Source organism: Simochromis diagramma, unplaced genomic scaffold (assembly GCF_900408965.1).
Source record: "Simochromis diagramma unplaced genomic scaffold, fSimDia1.1 OVJJ01000676.1, whole genome shotgun sequence".
NCBI classification, from domain to species: Eukaryota; Metazoa; Chordata; class Actinopteri; order Cichliformes; family Cichlidae; genus Simochromis; species Simochromis diagramma.
The window spans coordinates 954817-973699 of NW_024387466.1; the positions used below are offsets into that span (position 1 = coordinate 954817).

General features: G+C 40.1%; 2 protein-coding genes across 3 annotated transcripts; both read right to left on the reverse strand.

Moving 5' to 3' along the window:
* Nucleotides 1-283: 283 nt before the first annotated feature.
* On the reverse strand, nucleotides 284-9630 carry zc3h12b (zinc finger CCCH-type containing 12B). Of its 2 annotated transcripts, none has more exons than XM_040014633.1 (6): nucleotides 9083-9630; nucleotides 3143-3940; nucleotides 2863-3002; nucleotides 2497-2731; nucleotides 2126-2232; nucleotides 284-2036 (listed from the first exon to the last, which is right to left on the reverse strand). In XM_040014633.1, exons 2-6 carry the CDS (start codon nucleotides 3775-3777, stop codon nucleotides 613-615), a joined length of 2541 nt encoding a protein of 846 aa, XP_039870567.1. In that variant the 5' UTR covers nucleotides 3778-3940; nucleotides 9083-9630; the 3' UTR covers nucleotides 284-612. The 2 variants fall into 2 exon arrangements, with proteins under 2 accessions (XP_039870567.1, XP_039870568.1); XM_040014634.1 differs by lacking the exon at nucleotides 9083-9630 and adding an exon at nucleotides 8528-9076.
* Nucleotides 9631-10323: 693 nt separating this feature from the next.
* LOC120723274 (APC membrane recruitment protein 1-like) lies at nucleotides 10324-18883 on the reverse strand. Its single transcript, XM_040014632.1, has 2 exons — nucleotides 17646-18883; nucleotides 10324-15053 (listed from the first exon to the last, which is right to left on the reverse strand). Exon 2 carries the CDS (start codon nucleotides 14946-14948, stop codon nucleotides 11895-11897), a length of 3054 nt encoding a protein of 1017 aa, XP_039870566.1. The 5' UTR covers nucleotides 14949-15053; nucleotides 17646-18883; the 3' UTR covers nucleotides 10324-11894.

Genomic DNA, 18883 nt, shown 5'->3' on the forward strand with positions numbered 1-18883 from the left:
GGAAATCTAAAAGTTTACTTTATCTGTGTTGTGTGTTTCAAGGAGTTCATTTTTAATGACTTTTACAGCTAACAAGAGCAAAAAATGTTAATTCTGTTAACAGCTTTTTACCTTGAAAGCTGAACGCTGATTAAAAGGTGACAGGTGGTGTCATCTGTATATATAAATACATATAATGAGTTTAGATTTCATTATTTTACTTTATTTCACACATTACTTTATTTATATATTTTACAAAATGTATTGAATATTTCATATTGTTTTCAGCCTCTACAACTTTGTATAACATGTAACATCATTTAAATTCAGTACTGCCAAAGGTTAACGACAATACAGGAATTACCTTTCATGTTAAACAGACACTGCTTCCCTGTTCCTGCTCAGGTAGTATGAATACGTTATGAACCAGATTTCTAATAAGGTGTTGGCTTGTATCAGCTACACCCCACTTCATACAAAAATGTCCTCTATCCTACCAGAAACATTTAAAAACAACTAACTCCTGAGGGCAGACATTGCACATGGAGCAACATTTAACATGTGCCTATCTTTGCAAAGAAATCCTCATTTCTCTTATTAAATCCATTTTGAAGGTTTCATACAATTAACTGTTCAGTGGCATGACCTCAGTTTTGTAACAATGACAGCGGCAAGTTGCTGCGGGTCTGTCAAATGAGGGTTCTTCTCCATTACAGCGTGGACTATGTAGGCAGGAAAGATGTTACAAAGGTTCCTGTATGTTTGATACTGGTGGTCTGGGATAGCATACCGCTCTTGGTGTTCAGCTCCAGATGGGGCCTCCCATGGCGAGTTCCAGATTTGTTCCATTTTGTCTGGCATGCTGCGGACCATCACCCGCTCACAACATGGCATCAAGCTGTTACTCAGTGGATATGAATGATATTCATAGGACTCATTACCACAAGGGAGAGGGTCCCAGCTTGCATGCTGCTCACGGCACAGTGGAGGTCGCCTCTGTCTCATTGGGTTGCTATCATATAGCCTTGAATCCGATATGCTGTCCATACGAGTCATACCTAGCGAGCGTGTGGGTTGTGAGGACAAAGGTGGGAGAACATTCTGAGTTAGGGGATAATCTCCAGGACAGCTGGACCTGGCTCCCACTGCAGCATGCTGGATATGTGGTGCTAGATGAGACCCAGCCTGCTTACGTAGGCCTTGCTTGGGCTCCTCTGGTCCGTAACTCTGTACCCTAGTCAGCGCTTCATGACGAAACCCATGGGAGAACGCTTGCATCCTAGTCTGTGCGGGAGACTGCTGCTGCCCCTTCATACTCTCCTCTAAGCTACTGTCCACAGAGCTTGGGTACAGGTCCCCATAAGACGAGAACGAGTCACTGTTTGAATGGCTGAGGCAGGATTCAGGGCAGTGGCTGGGGTTTCTCTGATACACATGCTCGTGCTCCATGCTACAGAAACTGTCAACATTATGCATGCTGCTCATGCTCATATTTGAAAAATCACTGTGCAGTGAATAATAGCCATGGTCACTAACTGAGTCATACTTTGGGAACTGTTCACTATATGTTACAGAGGCGCCATGACTATTAGTAACTAAAATAGGAGGGTACTGTACACTAGACATGTGCTCCAGAGAACTGTGAGAAAACTGCAAAGAACCTGGCACTGGGCTGCTGGCTGATCGTGTGTTCAAGGCACCAGCTGCGTGGCTCTTGGCTGGCTGCATTGTGGGCACACTGAGAGCAGACACGAGGGAAGGCACTGAATTTGTCTCAGACTTCCTAATGGCGGACAGTGCCTCTGGAGGTTCGCAGGCCACTGAACGAATGCTCGGGTCAGACTGACGTTTGGGTGCCACGCGTTTGGCCTCAGAGCTGCTGTCCCCCTTTACTGTTGCTGGACCAATCCCACATTTAGCTAAAGCCCCTTCACTCATTGTTTTCACTGCAGACAATTTGGCAAAAGCCCGTAGTTCATCAGCCACGGAGCGCTGTGGCTGGTTGACACGCTCTGGGTGATAGTACTTGCACTTGTGTCCATATGTGCATTTTTTCCCTTGTACAAAGAAATGGAAGATTAAGTTAAGAAAATCAAACACATTGAATACCCAGACAGAATAGCAGTATTTTGAAGAAAGAACCTACCATAAGGGCAAGGTTGTTTTTTGTGCTCTGGAACAACAGGGCGTTTGCGCAGGAAATTTTCTAAGCTTGGTCCATGTCTTCCCAATGGATCATCAGGTGGCATAAACCTAATAGCAAAAATATTTATTATTAAATGCAAAACTGTCTACCACAGAATAGAATTCAAAAACTCCTATTGTCTATTATAGATCACAATATAAAAATGCAACAGTTCATGCAACATATATAGTCTTTATTTTGTTGATTTATTTACATAAAACAACCCCGACACGTTTCTAAAAGACACTTTATTTGTACAGTCTAAAGTGGTATTCATGAAAGCATTTTACATAGTATAGCTATGCCATAAAATGACAGTAACAGTTTCTTACTTGTCATTGACAAATGAGTACATTAGGAGTCGCTCTTCTATAAATTTCTTCCATTCTGGCTTCTCATTTTGCAAGTCTCTGTAGTTGTCATTTGACACAATAATTCCATCAGAATCATAAGCCAGCTTCACTATGAAGCGATCATCATAGCACACCACTCTCCTGCCTTGAACTCTCCGAGACGGGGTGAAAACCAAGATCTTCTCTTTCTCCAGCTTGCGTAAGATTTCTTGATCTGAAAGAGGAATACTGAGTGAGTTTATGTGTATCAGTTTGGTAACAGTTTATTAAAATAAACAGGTGCAAGTTAAAAGGCTGCTCTTTAAATAGCACCAGTGTTATGATGTAAGGTGAATGCACAGTCACCTGCGATGAGGGCATCGGGTCTTGACTGCTCCTTTCTCCAGGCTGGAACAAACACAGTGATGTCTTTGTGTCCTTTCTCCAGAAACCATTCAACAGCAAGCTGGATGCCACGACAAGAGAACACCTCTTTGTTTCCGTGGCTATCAAAACATAACAGTATTAGGTTTAGTTAACTTCATGGAACAGCTGACTATTAAAGGAAAATACTTCAGGACAATAAGTTTATTCTGCACAGAGCACAGACCAGTTCAATGTGAGTCTAAGTCTCTGTGTCCCTCACCTCATTGCCACATTTGAGCCATCGATGACGATAGGCCTGAGGTTATCAAAACTATCCACAGATTCCTCTTCCACTGACACTTCGGGACTAACAGTCTCTTTAACACAGGGGGAGCGTGATATTGACGTGGCTGTACTGCTGCTGCAAGACTGGTTTTCAGGCTCTGCTTTGTTTCCGAGCCGTACTAACTCGGCAAGAACATCGTTAATAAGCGCAGCAGACCCTAACTTGTGGAGCACAGTTTCAACCTGCTCTCCTGAATAGCCCAACTTCAAAGCAAATTCCATCTTAGTCTGGTACTCTCGCTCACTGACGGGCTTAGCCCCTGGTACTGCATTGGTCTCATCCTCACGAAAGTCTTGCGCAGTGCTACTCTGGGAAAAACTGGGCCGATCAAGGCATGGGGAGCGACAGAGCTGTCGGTGGGGTTTTGTTATAGCCAGCGGCTCCCTTCTCTTACAGCTACTGCTGTTCACCTGAACCCTCCGATGTTGCTGCTCTTCCGATTCGCTATCTGAGCTGCTTCCATCCTCAGACTCGTCAGTGGCATGCTGCGCCTCGCTTGAGTCAATGTTCTCCTCCCTGCACGGGCGTTTTTCCATTTTGAGCTTCTCCACCATGGACCATGCTGTCATCACGTTTGTCTTGACACCCCAAATTTCCACTCCATGCTTCCTCACCTCCACCACAACCAGCTAATCATGCTAAGGGATGGACTTTTAGCACTGCAGGCTTCTCCTCCAGGCCAAAGGGTTACGGCCTCTACTGTGTGAGCAGGTAAAATCAAATTATGTAATCCTGCAAGAAAGCAACAAAAATAAGGGTCAATATGTCTCTTTCATCAATCTTTTTTTTTTCTGAGCACCTAATCTGAAGTTGGACCAAAAAAAGACACTGGGGGAAGATACCAGAATGAATCTAACAACAATATAATAAGTTTGGCCCCTCCTTTCCTAAAATGGGGGTTTTTGTGTGGCAACTATGGCTGGTCCACATTTGAAGACAATGTTATTTTATCTTATTTGAAGAATATATATATGCATTCCTGTTGTTTGTGACAATTTATAAATAGAAATCATGAGTTGTTAAAAGGGAGTTTTCCTTCCCGCTGTTGCCAAGTGCTTGGTCAAAGAGGGTTGTTTGATTGTTGGGTTTTATCTTTATTATTGTAAGGTCTTTACCTTACACTATAAGTGCCTCAAAGCGACTGTGCTCATATGAAAATGCCCATTTCATGGCTTTAGAACAGGAGTTTGTAAACCAATGAGTGATGTCAATCTTTAGTACAATCTGTGGTATGGAAACAGAACCACTGGATTGCATGGCAGATTAGGAGGGTCCCATATCAGAGATTTGCTTTTGGTTCCAGGATGGTCCAGCGTAATACTAACTTAGAAGGGATGGCAGATTTTCAGTTGTAAGTACAGTAGGTGCTCCCAGCTTTCTTTTATACATAGTAAAGGTAATGTTGAAAGGTAAAGTAAGTACTTGAGATTATTTAATAGAAAACACTAAGAATACTAAACTCAGAAATATGTATCAAATTAGTCTATAATTATGTCTTCTAACAAATTCCAATAAAACCTGGGAAAACACTTTTGAGCCCCAGTCTTCTGCCCCTACTTGTGGTAGACCAGTAAGTTCTCCACCAGCAAGAAACAATACCATCTGCAGTAAGTGACTGAATTATTCAGGCAAATGAAGCACAATAATCACACATGCTGACTGGTCTGCCTGACACTGCTACATGAGACACTGGATTCTTAATTAGCAAATAACTGCCATGGGTGGGTTTTCCCCTTAATTATGATGCTGGGGGCCACAACTGCAATGTTTTTACTCTTTACCCTTTCAAAGCCTACTAGGAGTAACCGTTGAAGCCCTTTTCTGTCACATTTCAGGCCTGTTTATAGAACAAAATGACTCAGTATCAAAAGTTAATGCTGAAGTCAGAGATCACACTAAGTGTACTGGGGAGATCCTCATATATCATCTTTATGGGGTGAAAGAGTTAAAGCAGCGCTTGTTTTTGGTAGCCATCAGGCATCGTTACTCATTGACAAATGGAGGAACATACTGAACTTTTCCTACTTCCCTCCAACAAAAAAAAAAAAATCATTTTATTTTCACTTGCAATATCCCCAAACTATACTTGACTATAAAATTATAACTACAAAACTATGCTTTATTGCATTTTTAATGAAAAGTAACATGTCACACACACAGACCACTAATTCATAAAAATCTGACCACCAATTATGTATCTTAAGCAGTAATTACAAACTACAGCAAAGCACCTGACAAAGTGTTGCATTTATAAACTAAAATTACCAATAAACCTAAACAGATTTGTGTATATTTCTTTGCTTATTTTCATGTAGCATACAGATACAACAATCTCAATTTTTGGACAAACGAAAGCCAAAGATATAAACATTAAAGTGTCACTGATCTCTTGCCTAGTGCAAAGTCCTTCTATTTTTCTGGTTTTAAAATGAAAATCACAACATTCTGGTTAAAAAACAAAACAAGAAAACAAAACAAAACAAAACAAAACTCCCCCCCCCAAAAAAAAAAAAAAAAAAAAACCCATACAAATCACACAGGTATTTAAAATAAACACCATATTTTAACTTCATAGCAGCATTGAAGCCAGACATACATGGGGTGTAAGTACACGAGTTAACATAACCTAAGACAAAGTGTGGGCTGAACAGTGTAAGCCTGCACCACTAATCCCCTGACAATCAATCTGAATTGAGGAGAATTCCACAGGGAGCAAAGCTGTTTTATGGTAAAGCACTGCGGGGATTTTGGGGTGCTCGGAGTCTAAACCACAACACGCTGCCAACGGCTCAGAGTGCACATTGTTTTTACACATGGATATTGATAATCAAATAAAGTCCATGGTAAGCACTCTACTGAACACACACACACACACTATACTACACTTTCCCCCCAGTCTTGCAGAGACAGTACAGCCAGCTTCGAGCTTCAAGAGGCACAGCCCATGATGTGAGTTGCTTAGCAACACAGCCTTGTCATCAGCTAACTCCTTTTTACCAGTCACGACTAACACAAACACAGCTCATCATCTCTCTTCACGCAGCCAGTAAATGCAGAACACCACAGCTGCGATACAACTCTATATCAAAACTCATGAAGCGGTGATTTAAAGAATTTTAAAACTCACATTTAGACCTTTGTTTGGGGTGAGCATTATAAAAAGAAAAGCCAGTCTTGGCATTGTGAAAATTGACTGAATCATTTGTCTGACTCTAAGCACTGGCTCATGTAATAACACTCCGTCACTGTATTGGCAAAACACTGCACATGCACCGACATTCATGGGAGCTACTTTGAAGGTCAATCTATGGCTAAACAACCATACCTTGTGATGTCAGTGTTTTGTGTAGGCTTACTGCATCAATAGAGCCTAGTCTCATTCCTCATCACTACTTGTGTAAGGAAAGAGAACAAACCATGGTTCGAATATCTAAGCACGCAGCTGAAAGAAGGACGAAGGAGAGGGCGATGAGGCACTGTTGTGGAACTTCTAGGATTAGTGGCAGACACAGTACAAAAGCTCACACAACCCACTGTCATTTACAACATTTTGTGAGCACATGAATACGTGTTTAAAAAGAGCTAGAGCTCTTTCAATCCTTTCCCTTCCACCTCCAGATTCACAGGCTTAGTCTCAGCAAGACCTCCAGACTATCCCTGCACACACACAGGCTCATGCAAATCTGTTTCATAGCAACAAGTGAGGCAGGCCCGTGAAGCCATCTTTCGTGAAGCTGACCCAACATTAGTATCCAGAACAAACCAGGAATAAACTGCAGTACACAGCAAGCTGGTGTTACATTTAATGCTTGTGTTGTTATACATCTTGAAATCAAGGCTGACGCCTTAAACCACCAGCTAAATCACCAGTGTGATAAAGAAAATAAATTTAAAATTGTTACTTTGGTACACTTTTCCATTACTTTACATAGAACTAAGAAAACATTACATCGTTCGATCCTTGTTTTCATATTTTGTGGTTTTGCTAAACACAAAATGTAAATACATAATCAGCACGGCCAGTTTCCAGAACTCTGTGTAAACATACGTCCTACATACTCCTTCAACATACTCCACCACCCCAAAACTGCAATAGGAAGATGCTCTACATCTGTGGCTCACCAATTAAAGTATCAAAAATCAATAGAAGACAAGAAGACAACATGTGCATATTATTTGTACTAGCATAAGGGTGCGTAACAATGATCTGGAACTGTATTGGAAATAACTTCATTTAGATTTTTATTTTTTTTTTTACTTGGATATGATTCAATATAAGAAGGAAATAAAATGTCATCCAGGGAAACCAGTGAAGAAAGATAAAATGTCATTTCCTCACTGACCCTGATCAGTGTTTCAGACATCTGATGTATAACAGGAATAATTAATGCTGGTTGGCACTACATTTCCACAAGCTCTAACAGCAGTTTTCACTGCGAAAAAAAGAAGAAAAAAATACAACAAAACAAACTTCAATTTAAATTTTAAAATGTTAATTTCTTCATCATATGACCTAATCATCAACTTTCATCAAGTTTTCAGGAGTTATCTTAGTGGATTCCTGTCGCTTACAGTTGCAGTTATAATCCATGGCAAGCAGGAAGGAAGGTGTTTCTTCCAAGTATCATCATTATTTATAGATTGCTGTGCTTAAAGACACAAGGGTGTTTCTGCTTCATGCAATCATTAAACAAAGCTGAATTATAACAAATTATAGTGATACAAACAAAAGTATAAATCATGAAAATATGTTTAGGTCTTTAAAGCATGATCCCTCTTTCCAGCAAGTTAAATTTTGTATATTATTAACCACTTAAGGTCCAACCAACTTTGGTCTGCTGACAGAATTTTTTTCTTAACCAGTTTAGCTGTTTTTTTTAAATGCATTTTTACAATTCAATTCAATTTTATTTATATAGCGCCAAATCAGACTTTTACAGAATTTTACAGACTCCTCTATTTAATCCTGTGTTTCATGAACGCATCCAAACACAAACACACACTAAGTTGGACAGTGACAGCAGACAAAATTACACGTGATGACTGAAGTCCATTTTCAGATTGAGCAAGTTTTTGCCTCTAAAGGAAACAAACTACATGACTTGTAACTAAAGGTTAAAATGGAACATGAATCCTAGTGACCCTCCTGAACTGCTGAATGAACTTTGGTGGGCTGTGTTATTGCAATGATTCTGCTAACAAGCTGACACGTCAATACAAAAACCTCAAGTGCTTGATATCTTTAGCAACAGCATCATGAGTTCAGAGGGATGAAAGGAAGGTTAAACAACATGTCATTATAAGACAGTTTGTACTTACAACGCATTCTTTACAATAGCACTGTAACATGACCACTGCACAAGACGTCGTCTTTGAAAGTCAATTTGATTCAAGAGAACTGCTTTGACACCCTTAGGCCCCGGGCTGTGGTTAGCATACGCTAGCAAGCCAGTCTACTCAGACAACTGGAGTCAACATTTTCGCTACATAAAAACAACAGCTTGACAGGGGTTGTCCTATTCGTCAATGGCTTGAGAACGGCCGAAAACGCCTATTGCAAGCTACAAGTTAACCAACAACCTTGTCAATGAAGCCAGGTCTCTTATTTGGTTAACGGTAGCAACGCTAGGTAACGCGACTGAGCTAACATAAAGCCATCTCAGAGGCATCACAGGCTAATATGCTAACGTGAGTTAGCTTCAGTTGCTGAGCGTGTGCTAACATTTTTGCCGGAATACTATAGTAACTTAAGGTAAAGTTGACGCTCATTTAACATTTCAGATGTAACTAAAACAAAACCAATACGTTACGATGCCTTACATATTCTGCACGTATATCACCGCCATCACTGAATTCAAACGATGCTCATCTCACCTTGTTGCTGTCATCCTCCTCGCCTGTAACAGTTATGTTTTGCTGCCATTGGCGCTGTCGCAGTTTGGTCAGGGTTGCCAGATAAGGCGAAGGAAACAAGTAACCTTAACTGTGAAAAGCCACCAGGGTCAAAACAGCCAATTTCTTCCTCCTGCTCTCTCAGCATGCGTTTTTATCAAACATTCACGATGCTTTTTTTCCTGGTTGCGTGTAGTGATAGTTTGAGAACTGTCGTTTTTCCAAAGCAAAAACACAAAAGCACACTTGTTTTCGTTGCCTTCTGAAAAACATTCTATGACGAGAAGCTCTTTATTATAAACACCGATCAAGGTGTTATTTCTTATAAGAAGTGCAATGTAGCCCAACTGCCCTGTTTTTGTTGCATTGAGTGACTTACTATTGTCATGTACTTTCAATATATACAGTAGTGTGTCAAGACTCTTAAGTCACCCTTTTCTTTATTTGTTGCTAGGATAATGGGAATTGAGTGTAGAAATGTACTTAAACATGTGCAAACATAATTGGAAATATACAACAGGGCAAATACTGAGTTTGTTCATTTCTAACAAGCTCGAATGTCAATATTTATTTTTCAACACAACCTGAACACTATTTGGCAGTTTTCCTGTAACTTTATAAGTAGTCTTCAGAAATAGTTCTCCAGGCTTTTCGAAAGGAATTCTGTTCTCTGTCAAGATGATCACACACTGCTTTAGTAATTTAGTAATTTAGAGGTTCCGGTTTTGGGAAGGCCAATCAATGAGCTATATAGTTGTTTTGTTTTGAATCATCCAGGTACACTTTTACTGTATTGGAAGTGTGCTTGGGATCATTGTCATGCTAAAAATGAATCTGTTGCCAATTAGTCACTTTCCAGATGGAATTGCAGGTGGATCAAAATCTGACTGTACTTCTCTTTGTTCTTAATTTGACAATACCTCCAACACCACTATTTGAAATGCAGTTCCAAACCACAACACAGCCTCCAGAGTGTTTTACAGATTGCTGTAGATACCCACGGTTGTACCCCTCTCCTGACCAGATGCATCAGTCAGGTCCTGTGTCGGGTTCCATGCTGGATGTTTTCCCTACTTCTTAAGGACATGATATTCAGGCACTGTCCATCTGCAGTAGATCATGTTTAAGACCTACCACTTATTCTTTTGTCCTCCACCTGTTCTGTTTTAAAATCTTGTAAGGACACATAAGAGTGCAAGAAAACAAGAGCAGTGAAAATGGAAAACGTTTTGGCTTCTTTATTTTTACCTAAGGCAGTGTTTCCATTTCAATAAGTAACAGATTTTCAAGAGAAATTTCCCACTGTAACATGAATTGAATATAACTGTAAAACTATTACAAAAGAAAAACAAAAAAGGAATTTGCAATAATCCAGAATACATGTTACAGTGTACAAATAGCTTAGAATATAAATACAAATTCTCTGACATTTCTTTTAATATTACTGTTAAAAAAATCTATGACAATCATCTGACAATTTAACCTCTGACTGAACAAACAGTAATGCACAAGAAACTGATACATGGACAAAATAGCAGTTTATATTAAAAAGAAAAAGAAAAAACAAAAACTAGGCCATTTGTTCATTCTGCAAGCTTACAGTAGCACAAATATGGAGTGCAACATTTTAGTAAGAATTCTGCACTTCACAGGTGGTCGAGCTGTTGCAAAATAAGCCAAAAACAAAACAGCACACACACAAAAAAAAAAAAACTAAACAGAAAAAAAGGCCAGATTGGATTGTCAGTCTACAAACAAACATTAAGCTTGTGGCTGATAGTAGCTTTTTCCCTTTAATTTTGTTGCCTCTAACCATTTTTTTAACATATTTAACTTCTTAGCTGTTTCTACACGCACTACTGCAGAACATTTTCACAAACAGGGTATCTGCATGTAAAATGTGCTATACAAATAATGTAGCTTTGCTCTGCAAAGCTATCTACAGTATGTAAAGCAAATAGCAGCTGAAGCATGAACTATGACTGTCTGTACATTTCTAATACCTGCTCATCTTGTTCTGGATCTGGTAAGAATTACCTGCATTTTGAGATTAAGATAAAAATAGAAACAGCTTAATGTGATTCATATATACCCCATGGAGGTGCTTCTCTCTAACACTTCTTTTTGGCCTTTCCTTAAACCAGTATGGCAAAAAAAAAAATAGCATAGAGGGACTAACATAACCCTCATGAGAGCAATAGGCTGTGGAAAAGCAAGAAAAGGAAATACAAACATAAGCCGGCATTAGAAGCATAAGCATTCATGTGTTTAGAGGCAACTGGCAAAGTAAGCAGGACTTGGTCAGCCTGGACACCAGGCTAATGAATACCCACTAAAACGAAGTATGACATTATTGTTGAGGCCTGGATGCCGAGGCTACACGTGGGTATGAACATTCTAGTGAAATTCAATAGCTTAATGAGATGATTCGATACAAATGCAAATGAAACAACTACTCCCTTAAATGCCTTTGATGGACTACCATATATGTAACCAGTTTGACATAACCTACTGTTCACTGTGCAAATGCAGAAAATTCAGAAAAATCTGACTTCCGAGCACTGTGCTAATGATGTCACACACTCCCAAACTTCATTCCACTTCCATTCTATCACAGTGTCAACAACCTTTCAATGGAAGCAGTTGTGCAAATAAAAATTGAACAACCATTCCTCCATTGGTTGACCATAAAAACACTCGCTGGCAAATATACATGTTATAATAACTGTATGACTGAAAAATTGAGAGCCTTCCACTTCAAGGTTGCCTCAAGAAGATTGTTGCAGGCTACAGGTCACACCACATCCCTCGGTGTTCTTGTTTCACTGATGGTGGACATTTCATCCTTAGACACACATGTGCTCAGAGGACTCTCAGTGTGAGACATTGCAACCTGGTGACTTTTACCACACTGATTATAGGATTGCAAATTAGTGGCAGTCTGACAAAAAACGTTGTCATCAATATCATCGGCTACGTCCTCCACCATTCCAGAATAAACAAAAGTGCTATGAGGTAAACAGGACTCTAACTGCAAAGGAGGGTGGCACTGTCTATTGTAAAGCTCAGTGTTCGGTGAAAGTAAATCACAGGAGATGCTGTCCGACATATTAGAGCAAAGACGCTGGGATTCACTGCTGGATGTGACAGAGAACATGTTGTGTTTATGTACTTGGGTTTGACTGAGACTCTGCATCTTTTCACTGATTTCCCCATCTGTCAGAGGAAGGCTTAAAGCCATTTCTGACCTCGTTTGCCATGATAAGGCCATAGTGTTGCTGCTGTGTCGAACTTCTGATGCAGACACAACTACATTCTTCTTGTAATATGGTGAGGCATCTCTCTCCAAGTCCTCTTCTGTCTGAGGACAGGAAACGATAGCATCTCTGTTCTCTCTGTATGCGTCAGGCATCTTCAACTCAAGGCTTTCTGTGTCCAGAGACCTACTTCTCCTCTCTAGAGACAATGGGTTAGGCATGGACTGACTGACTCTTGTAAGGCCGAGGTGCCGTGGGAGACTGGCAACCGCCCATGTATTACTGATCATGTTCTGTTCATATAGGTCTAACATCTGATAGTCACATTCAGCAAATGCATCCTTTTGTAGGTAGCTTTCCTCAAATTCCTGATAGGGCGATGAAATGTCCTCCTCCAGTTCCATGTGAATCTGCTCATCATATTCACCTTCATTATGCATATCCACTACATCAAACGTGACTATGGTAGGCAAGGCCTCCACATTTGGAGTGATGGCAGAATTTGTCTCCAAGTCATCCACATTGTCGTGCAAGTTGCTCAACATTTGAGTGTGTTTTGTGAAGTCCACGAGTGCCTGTGAAAAACACACAGTTTGCCCATCGTCCATGTCGTTGTTAGAATCTTCAGACGGAGAAGTGATATTTCGATACGGTAAAGCCACAGGCTTGTTTTCCTCGAGATGTTCCTCTTTGGGTTCACAAAACGTTTCAAAGTCTGGGTCAGACATGCTTTGGAATGATAAGCTGCTATGCCTTTTCTCAGTGTCAGCATTTATGGATTTGGCTCTTTTTTCGCTGGAAGCAAGCACATCTTCTTTTTGATCATATATATGCAGCTCTATATGATCTACTCTGACTGAAGCTTGGGCTTTTGAGTTCAAGTTACAGTTTTTATTCATAGCGATTTCTGGCCGACAAACCACGCTGTGTGCCAACTCCAAGGAGTTACTGCATGTGCTGGGCATCTCCAGAAAATCATGAACTTTATATAATTCTGCACTTATTTGTAATTTGTTCATTTCTGGGACAAAGGCTGAATCTGTAACATCAGCTGGTTGACTTGAATAGTCACCCAGTTTTGAAATGGGAAGTTTAGATTTGCTTTCATAACGTGGGCTCACGAGACTTTCGTCAGGCGCAAAAAGTTCATAAAGGGCATCGCCGCTGTAACTGTCCCTGGGTAGCCTTTCTGTTTGAAATCTGTCCGTTTTTTCTCGTCCTTCCTCTGGCCCTGGTGTAGTTGAATCGTAGTAGCCCTCATCACTATTTGGAACTGACTCCTGATGCTCACTTTGAGGAGTTAATACATCAGCAATTGAGGAGGAGTCCATGCCACCGGCTTGCTGTCCGCTGCTACTATTCAGCAAGTCCATATTGTGGGATGTCGTCAGCTCAGCAGTCACGTCTGTGTGGTCTTGATTGCAACTGTAGCAGACCTCCTTTGAACTATTGTTCCCCCAGAAATCCTGAAGACAAGTTTCATCCAAATCCTCAGGCGAGGCCATTTCTTCGCCGCCTCCCTGATAAGTAAGATAACAAGAAGCCCTCTTTCCTCCATTTCTGCTTCTCTCTCCAGAGACTGTACTCTCTGTGATGCTGTCGTCTTCTTGATCTGCAATGATGTCCCCGCAGCCGGTGAGGGAGTCGAAGCTTTTCAATGACGCGACATCCCCAAAAATCATGTCCAGTTGATCTGTTGAGCCAGCCGGTGTTTTGGACGCCTCCGACATCATCTGAAGTTTCAGACAGGGCTCGCTATGTCCTCTAGCTGGCTCCTCATACTCACTGGAGACTACGGCTATCAAATTCATTTCCTCCAGCTGATCATCACTCACCTGCTCGTCAACCTCTGACTTTGGGCTTTCTTTCTCCAGACTCCTCTCTAACACTGTCTGCACATCGGCCTCATTACGTTCAGGACCAATGGAAATATCATTTGTGACGTCTACAAAATCAGGCACATTGGGTTCAGATCCCAGGCACTCTGTGACAAACTGGCTGATGTCCCGGACAACAGGCACCTCTTTCTTGCAGTGAGGAGAGGACATTGCAATCACTTCAGTTTTAGCCAATCCATCATTTCTGTGATTTCTGTGATGCTTAAAACTGTGAAAAAGACTCCTCAAACCCTTTTTTTGCCGACCAAGAGTCAGTGATTTCTGCTCAGCAGCAGGATGACTACATTCATTGCTACAACTACTGTGGAGCTCTCCCACAGTGTCCCTCTGGCTGTGGTACTCAAAATCTCCAGCTGAGGCATACCCGCTTCTTAGACCATCATCCTGACTGACTTTGCACAGCCCGTCATGGGTTTTGCTTTTGCTGATTCCTTTCTTAGAGGACCACTTGTTCTGATTTTTGCTCCTTCCTCCAAAAAAGCTTGGTAGAATACAGATACTTTTACGAACTCCGAAAAATGTCAAGGCAGTCCTCCTGAATTTTCCAGATTTTTGAGATTTCACTGTTGCATTCATGGTGTCTGGCTGAAGCTCTCCCACGACGTCATCTGGGTAACATCTTGAAGGCTCTTCGGAGACTGATGGTAAATTCCTGGTATCACTTGGTGGCTCATCAACACTGCGAGAAGCCATGGCTAGCACAGTTACAGGAGCACAAGTTTGATAAAAGGCACAATAGCTGAAGTTTAGAAAGCAGCAGATGGGATGACTGCTGTGAACTCCTCCATCTGATGAGTCCTGTATTGCAAAAATTGAGACAACAATCAATACCCCAACACTGACATTTAAACATTTATCAAGGTTTCTACTGCCTAAAACTGTATGCCTATCCTGATTTCAATTTTTTTTTCTGTTTCTCTATTTTTTTATTTTTTTATTTATTATTCTTTTACATTTTTGGGTTTGCAGTGCATTCCCCTTACCATTTAATTGCAACTTTAACTCTGTAAACAGTGTTTAGGTAGGACAAAGGGGAGGTGGGTAGGGTTGGGATGTGTGCAAGAGCTGCAGAGAAAACCACATAAAAATGCAATGCATCTATGCCCCAGAGGGTTTTCTTTTTGAGATTGTGAACATTTCCTTCCTCTGAAGCAGACAGTGTGGTAGAGAGCTACAGTGGACCCATTGTATCAATTCAAGTCACTTGGAATCCTCATCACTAAACTGTTCTCTACACGCTTTAACTATCAAGGGAACATCCTCCCATCTTCAACCACTGCTGAGCTACATGAAAGTGGAAAGAAAATGCACTTCCACTCCCACCAAAAGTACTAAGTGGAGGGTTAGCAAATAGAGTAAAATAAATCTTAAACACATAGAGCCATGTTGAATTTAACAGTAGCATTTATGGGTTTTATTACAGTACAGGGGCAGTCCTTTACAGTTCAAGGAATGCATTACCTCTTTGCAGTTTGTGATTTTAGTCTTTTACACTTAATCCTGTTTTGTTAATGTTAAATAGCTGTGCTGTTATTTGCTAACTGATTTATTTTTCTCAATTTAATCTTGAGTGCAGGGCAAGCTAGCAAGTTAAGCTCTCCTTGCAACATGGCAAATTGAACCTCCCCCACCCTAATTCAGATGTGGCGTTTGGAACTATTTTGGTTTTCATGTGACGTATGACCCTGAAGGTAAGCGCGTCATGGACAAAAGTAAAACAGTATGTTGGATGTGCCAGGCAATGCTCAATTACATTGGTGGGAACTAGTGTGTTATCGCAGTTAGCTCGTTAACGTGTTGGCCATCCAGCCCCAGGCACGGGGCGATCAGGGATAGCTCGTTAACTTTCCGTGTTGTGGCGTTAACGTAATTTCAACGAGATTAACGCCAACAACACTAGTGGGAACGCAACGAATATGACTGCACATTTACTCCAACATCATCCTAGTGCAAAGACAGGTGGAAGCAGACAAAAACAACAAGCACGCATGCTACAAACTTTACCTGAGTCATATAGACAGCCGTTAGCACACGATTCTCCTTATGGGGACCTGATATGTTTAATATGCTGCTGAGAATATAGCCCAGAAGAAGCGTATAGTATAGCTTTTATTTCTCTGTAATAAACTCTCTTTTCCAAAGATGAGTGATTTCTCGATCAGATATATATATATTTTTTTATTACTTTGTTGTTTCAGCAACATTAAATTTAAAAACTGTACTTTTGAGTTAAAATATATATTTACAATTTTAATAAATGACAAATTAAAAAGCATGAACATTTTTTTTGTATCGAAAAAATATCGAACCGTGAATTTTGTGTATCTTTGCACCCCTAATACATACATGCATACATACATACACACACGTATATATCACCACAAACATCTCATAGTAACGTGTTAGAGTGGTGATCATTTGGTCTTGTTTGCAGCCACAGGACCTAAACTCTGTTTACCAAAGTATTCTAGAGATTAAGATCTAAAGCTTGGTTGGGGCTGGTCGTGCAAAAAAATTAAATAAATACATTTAAAAAAAAAAAAAAATCACAAGCAAGGCAATGCATCTACAACATAAAGACTGTGGAAGAAAAACAAAAAAATATCTACATGTTACAATGGTCCAGTCTAGACCTTAATTTGACTCAAATGCTGTAAAGCTCAAGAGAGTAGCAAAATGAAAGAAGGCAAAAAGAAGAGTGGAACAACATTTCTTGTGTTTCAATGATATGAGACATCGATGAAGTCATACAGAAAACCATTACTTAGTTACTCTTGCTAAAGCTCCCTCTCTGTCTCTTACAGACTTCAGGTGCTCAATAAATATATAAATACACACATATTTATTTATTGTGGCGGGCCTTCGACTAGGGTTGCATTTAAGATGTATCCCACCAAGAAAATTGTTTCTTTCTACTTATGTTAAAAATAGCATTTCTGTTTGAGGGGGAAAAAACAACTGATGAATTCAGCCTTATATTAATTATATATGAACTTTCGTGACTGAAAAAGACAGATATAATTTAAAAGAAAACTGAGCTGAGCTAAAACTATGCCAGCTTACTCTGAGTCAGAGTTGGCGTAAGAAAAAAAGCTAAACGCTACAGATGTGACTTTTTTGCAGCTGTGCGGTTGCCATGCCACAATAAACACTAGCGGCGAACGTTGGATCAAAGACGGCGATTTAACCTTTTTTTTTTTTTTTAAAGAAAGGTTAAAAAACACTTCAAATGGTAGCATTTGCAATGGAAACGCCAGCGACTACACATAGCCTAAACCTATTTGTAGCTGCTGCAAATATAGACCTTGGCTTCCATATCAACTAAACTAACGACAACGTTAGCCAAGTAACATAATAGTGGTTGGTGAGTCATGAAGTAAACAAACTTACCAGCTAAAGCCACATTCTGCCGTTGTTGGCTCTTCGACCAAGAGACGAAGTTAGCTCTCAGTGCATCGTTTCTGCTAACGCTAAGTTGGCTTGAACTTTGAGAAACAGCAGCCTGCTTGTGGTCGACGGTGGCCCCAGAGTAGCTTTAACCAGATATAGTTTCATTTATTTCCAGGTACCGTTAGCTAGTTGGGGGTGCTCTGCTAGCAGCGTTAACCGCACTCACCAGTGTGTCCTCACCAGTTTGTGATAATATGACTCACTAGTTGCTAGCGGTAGTAATGTTAAACCACACGGCAGCAGCAGTGTACTGGAAATACACGCAGAGCAGCCGACCCGGGATGAGATTACCGTGTCTAGTTTAGCCGCATGCTGCATTCACTTAAGGTGTTCGCCCCTTCAAAGAAAACAAACTGCATTTAAATCCTGGATGATGACTTCCTCTCTCGACTTGTTGGGTAATTTTCCCAAATCTCCTTTTCACAAGTCTCTTCGGCGCATATTAGTGACGACACACGTGTGTATCGCAGGGCGTAGTAAAATCGATGAGTAAAATCTACACGTATTTCTCAAATGATATCGTTGCACATTTCATTAAAAATAAATTCCACATTTTTATTTTTGTAATGAAATATACGATAGCAAAGCTGTAATTCGATATTTGCATCTTCAAAATACACATTTGTTTATAATTGTATTTATATTATAATATGTGTCTCTATCTGTAAATCTATATCTAACTTTGCATACAGTTTGGTTATAATGTATTTTTTGAAAGAGCGTGAAAGAGCAGCTGAAATAGAACAGTGGTCTCATTTATCTGCTTGCATGTGGTTAAAACATTCGCTGACTGATGTGTAAAGTGAGGTGATTGGACATATGTTCAGTAAATAAGATGGTTCACCTGTATAACCAAATGTGTTATGGCAATAATGTTTAAAGTTTCAAGTTAGTTTTGGTTCTTTAAGATGTGGGTAATATTCAGGCAGAATCTCAGAATGGATCATTTTCATTCACGTTATATATTGACACAGAGAGAAATCTTAAAAACAACATTTTATCATTAAAAAAATTCTTCAGTAACATCTCTATACATATATTTACAGCATTTTTTTAATACAGTAAAACAATATGATGCCCTTTTGCAAATCAGGTGAAACTTAATGCTACAGAAAAATCACTGAATAGTGCATGATTAGGCAGTATTTACAGTTCAGTTCTATGGAGACTTAACTTAG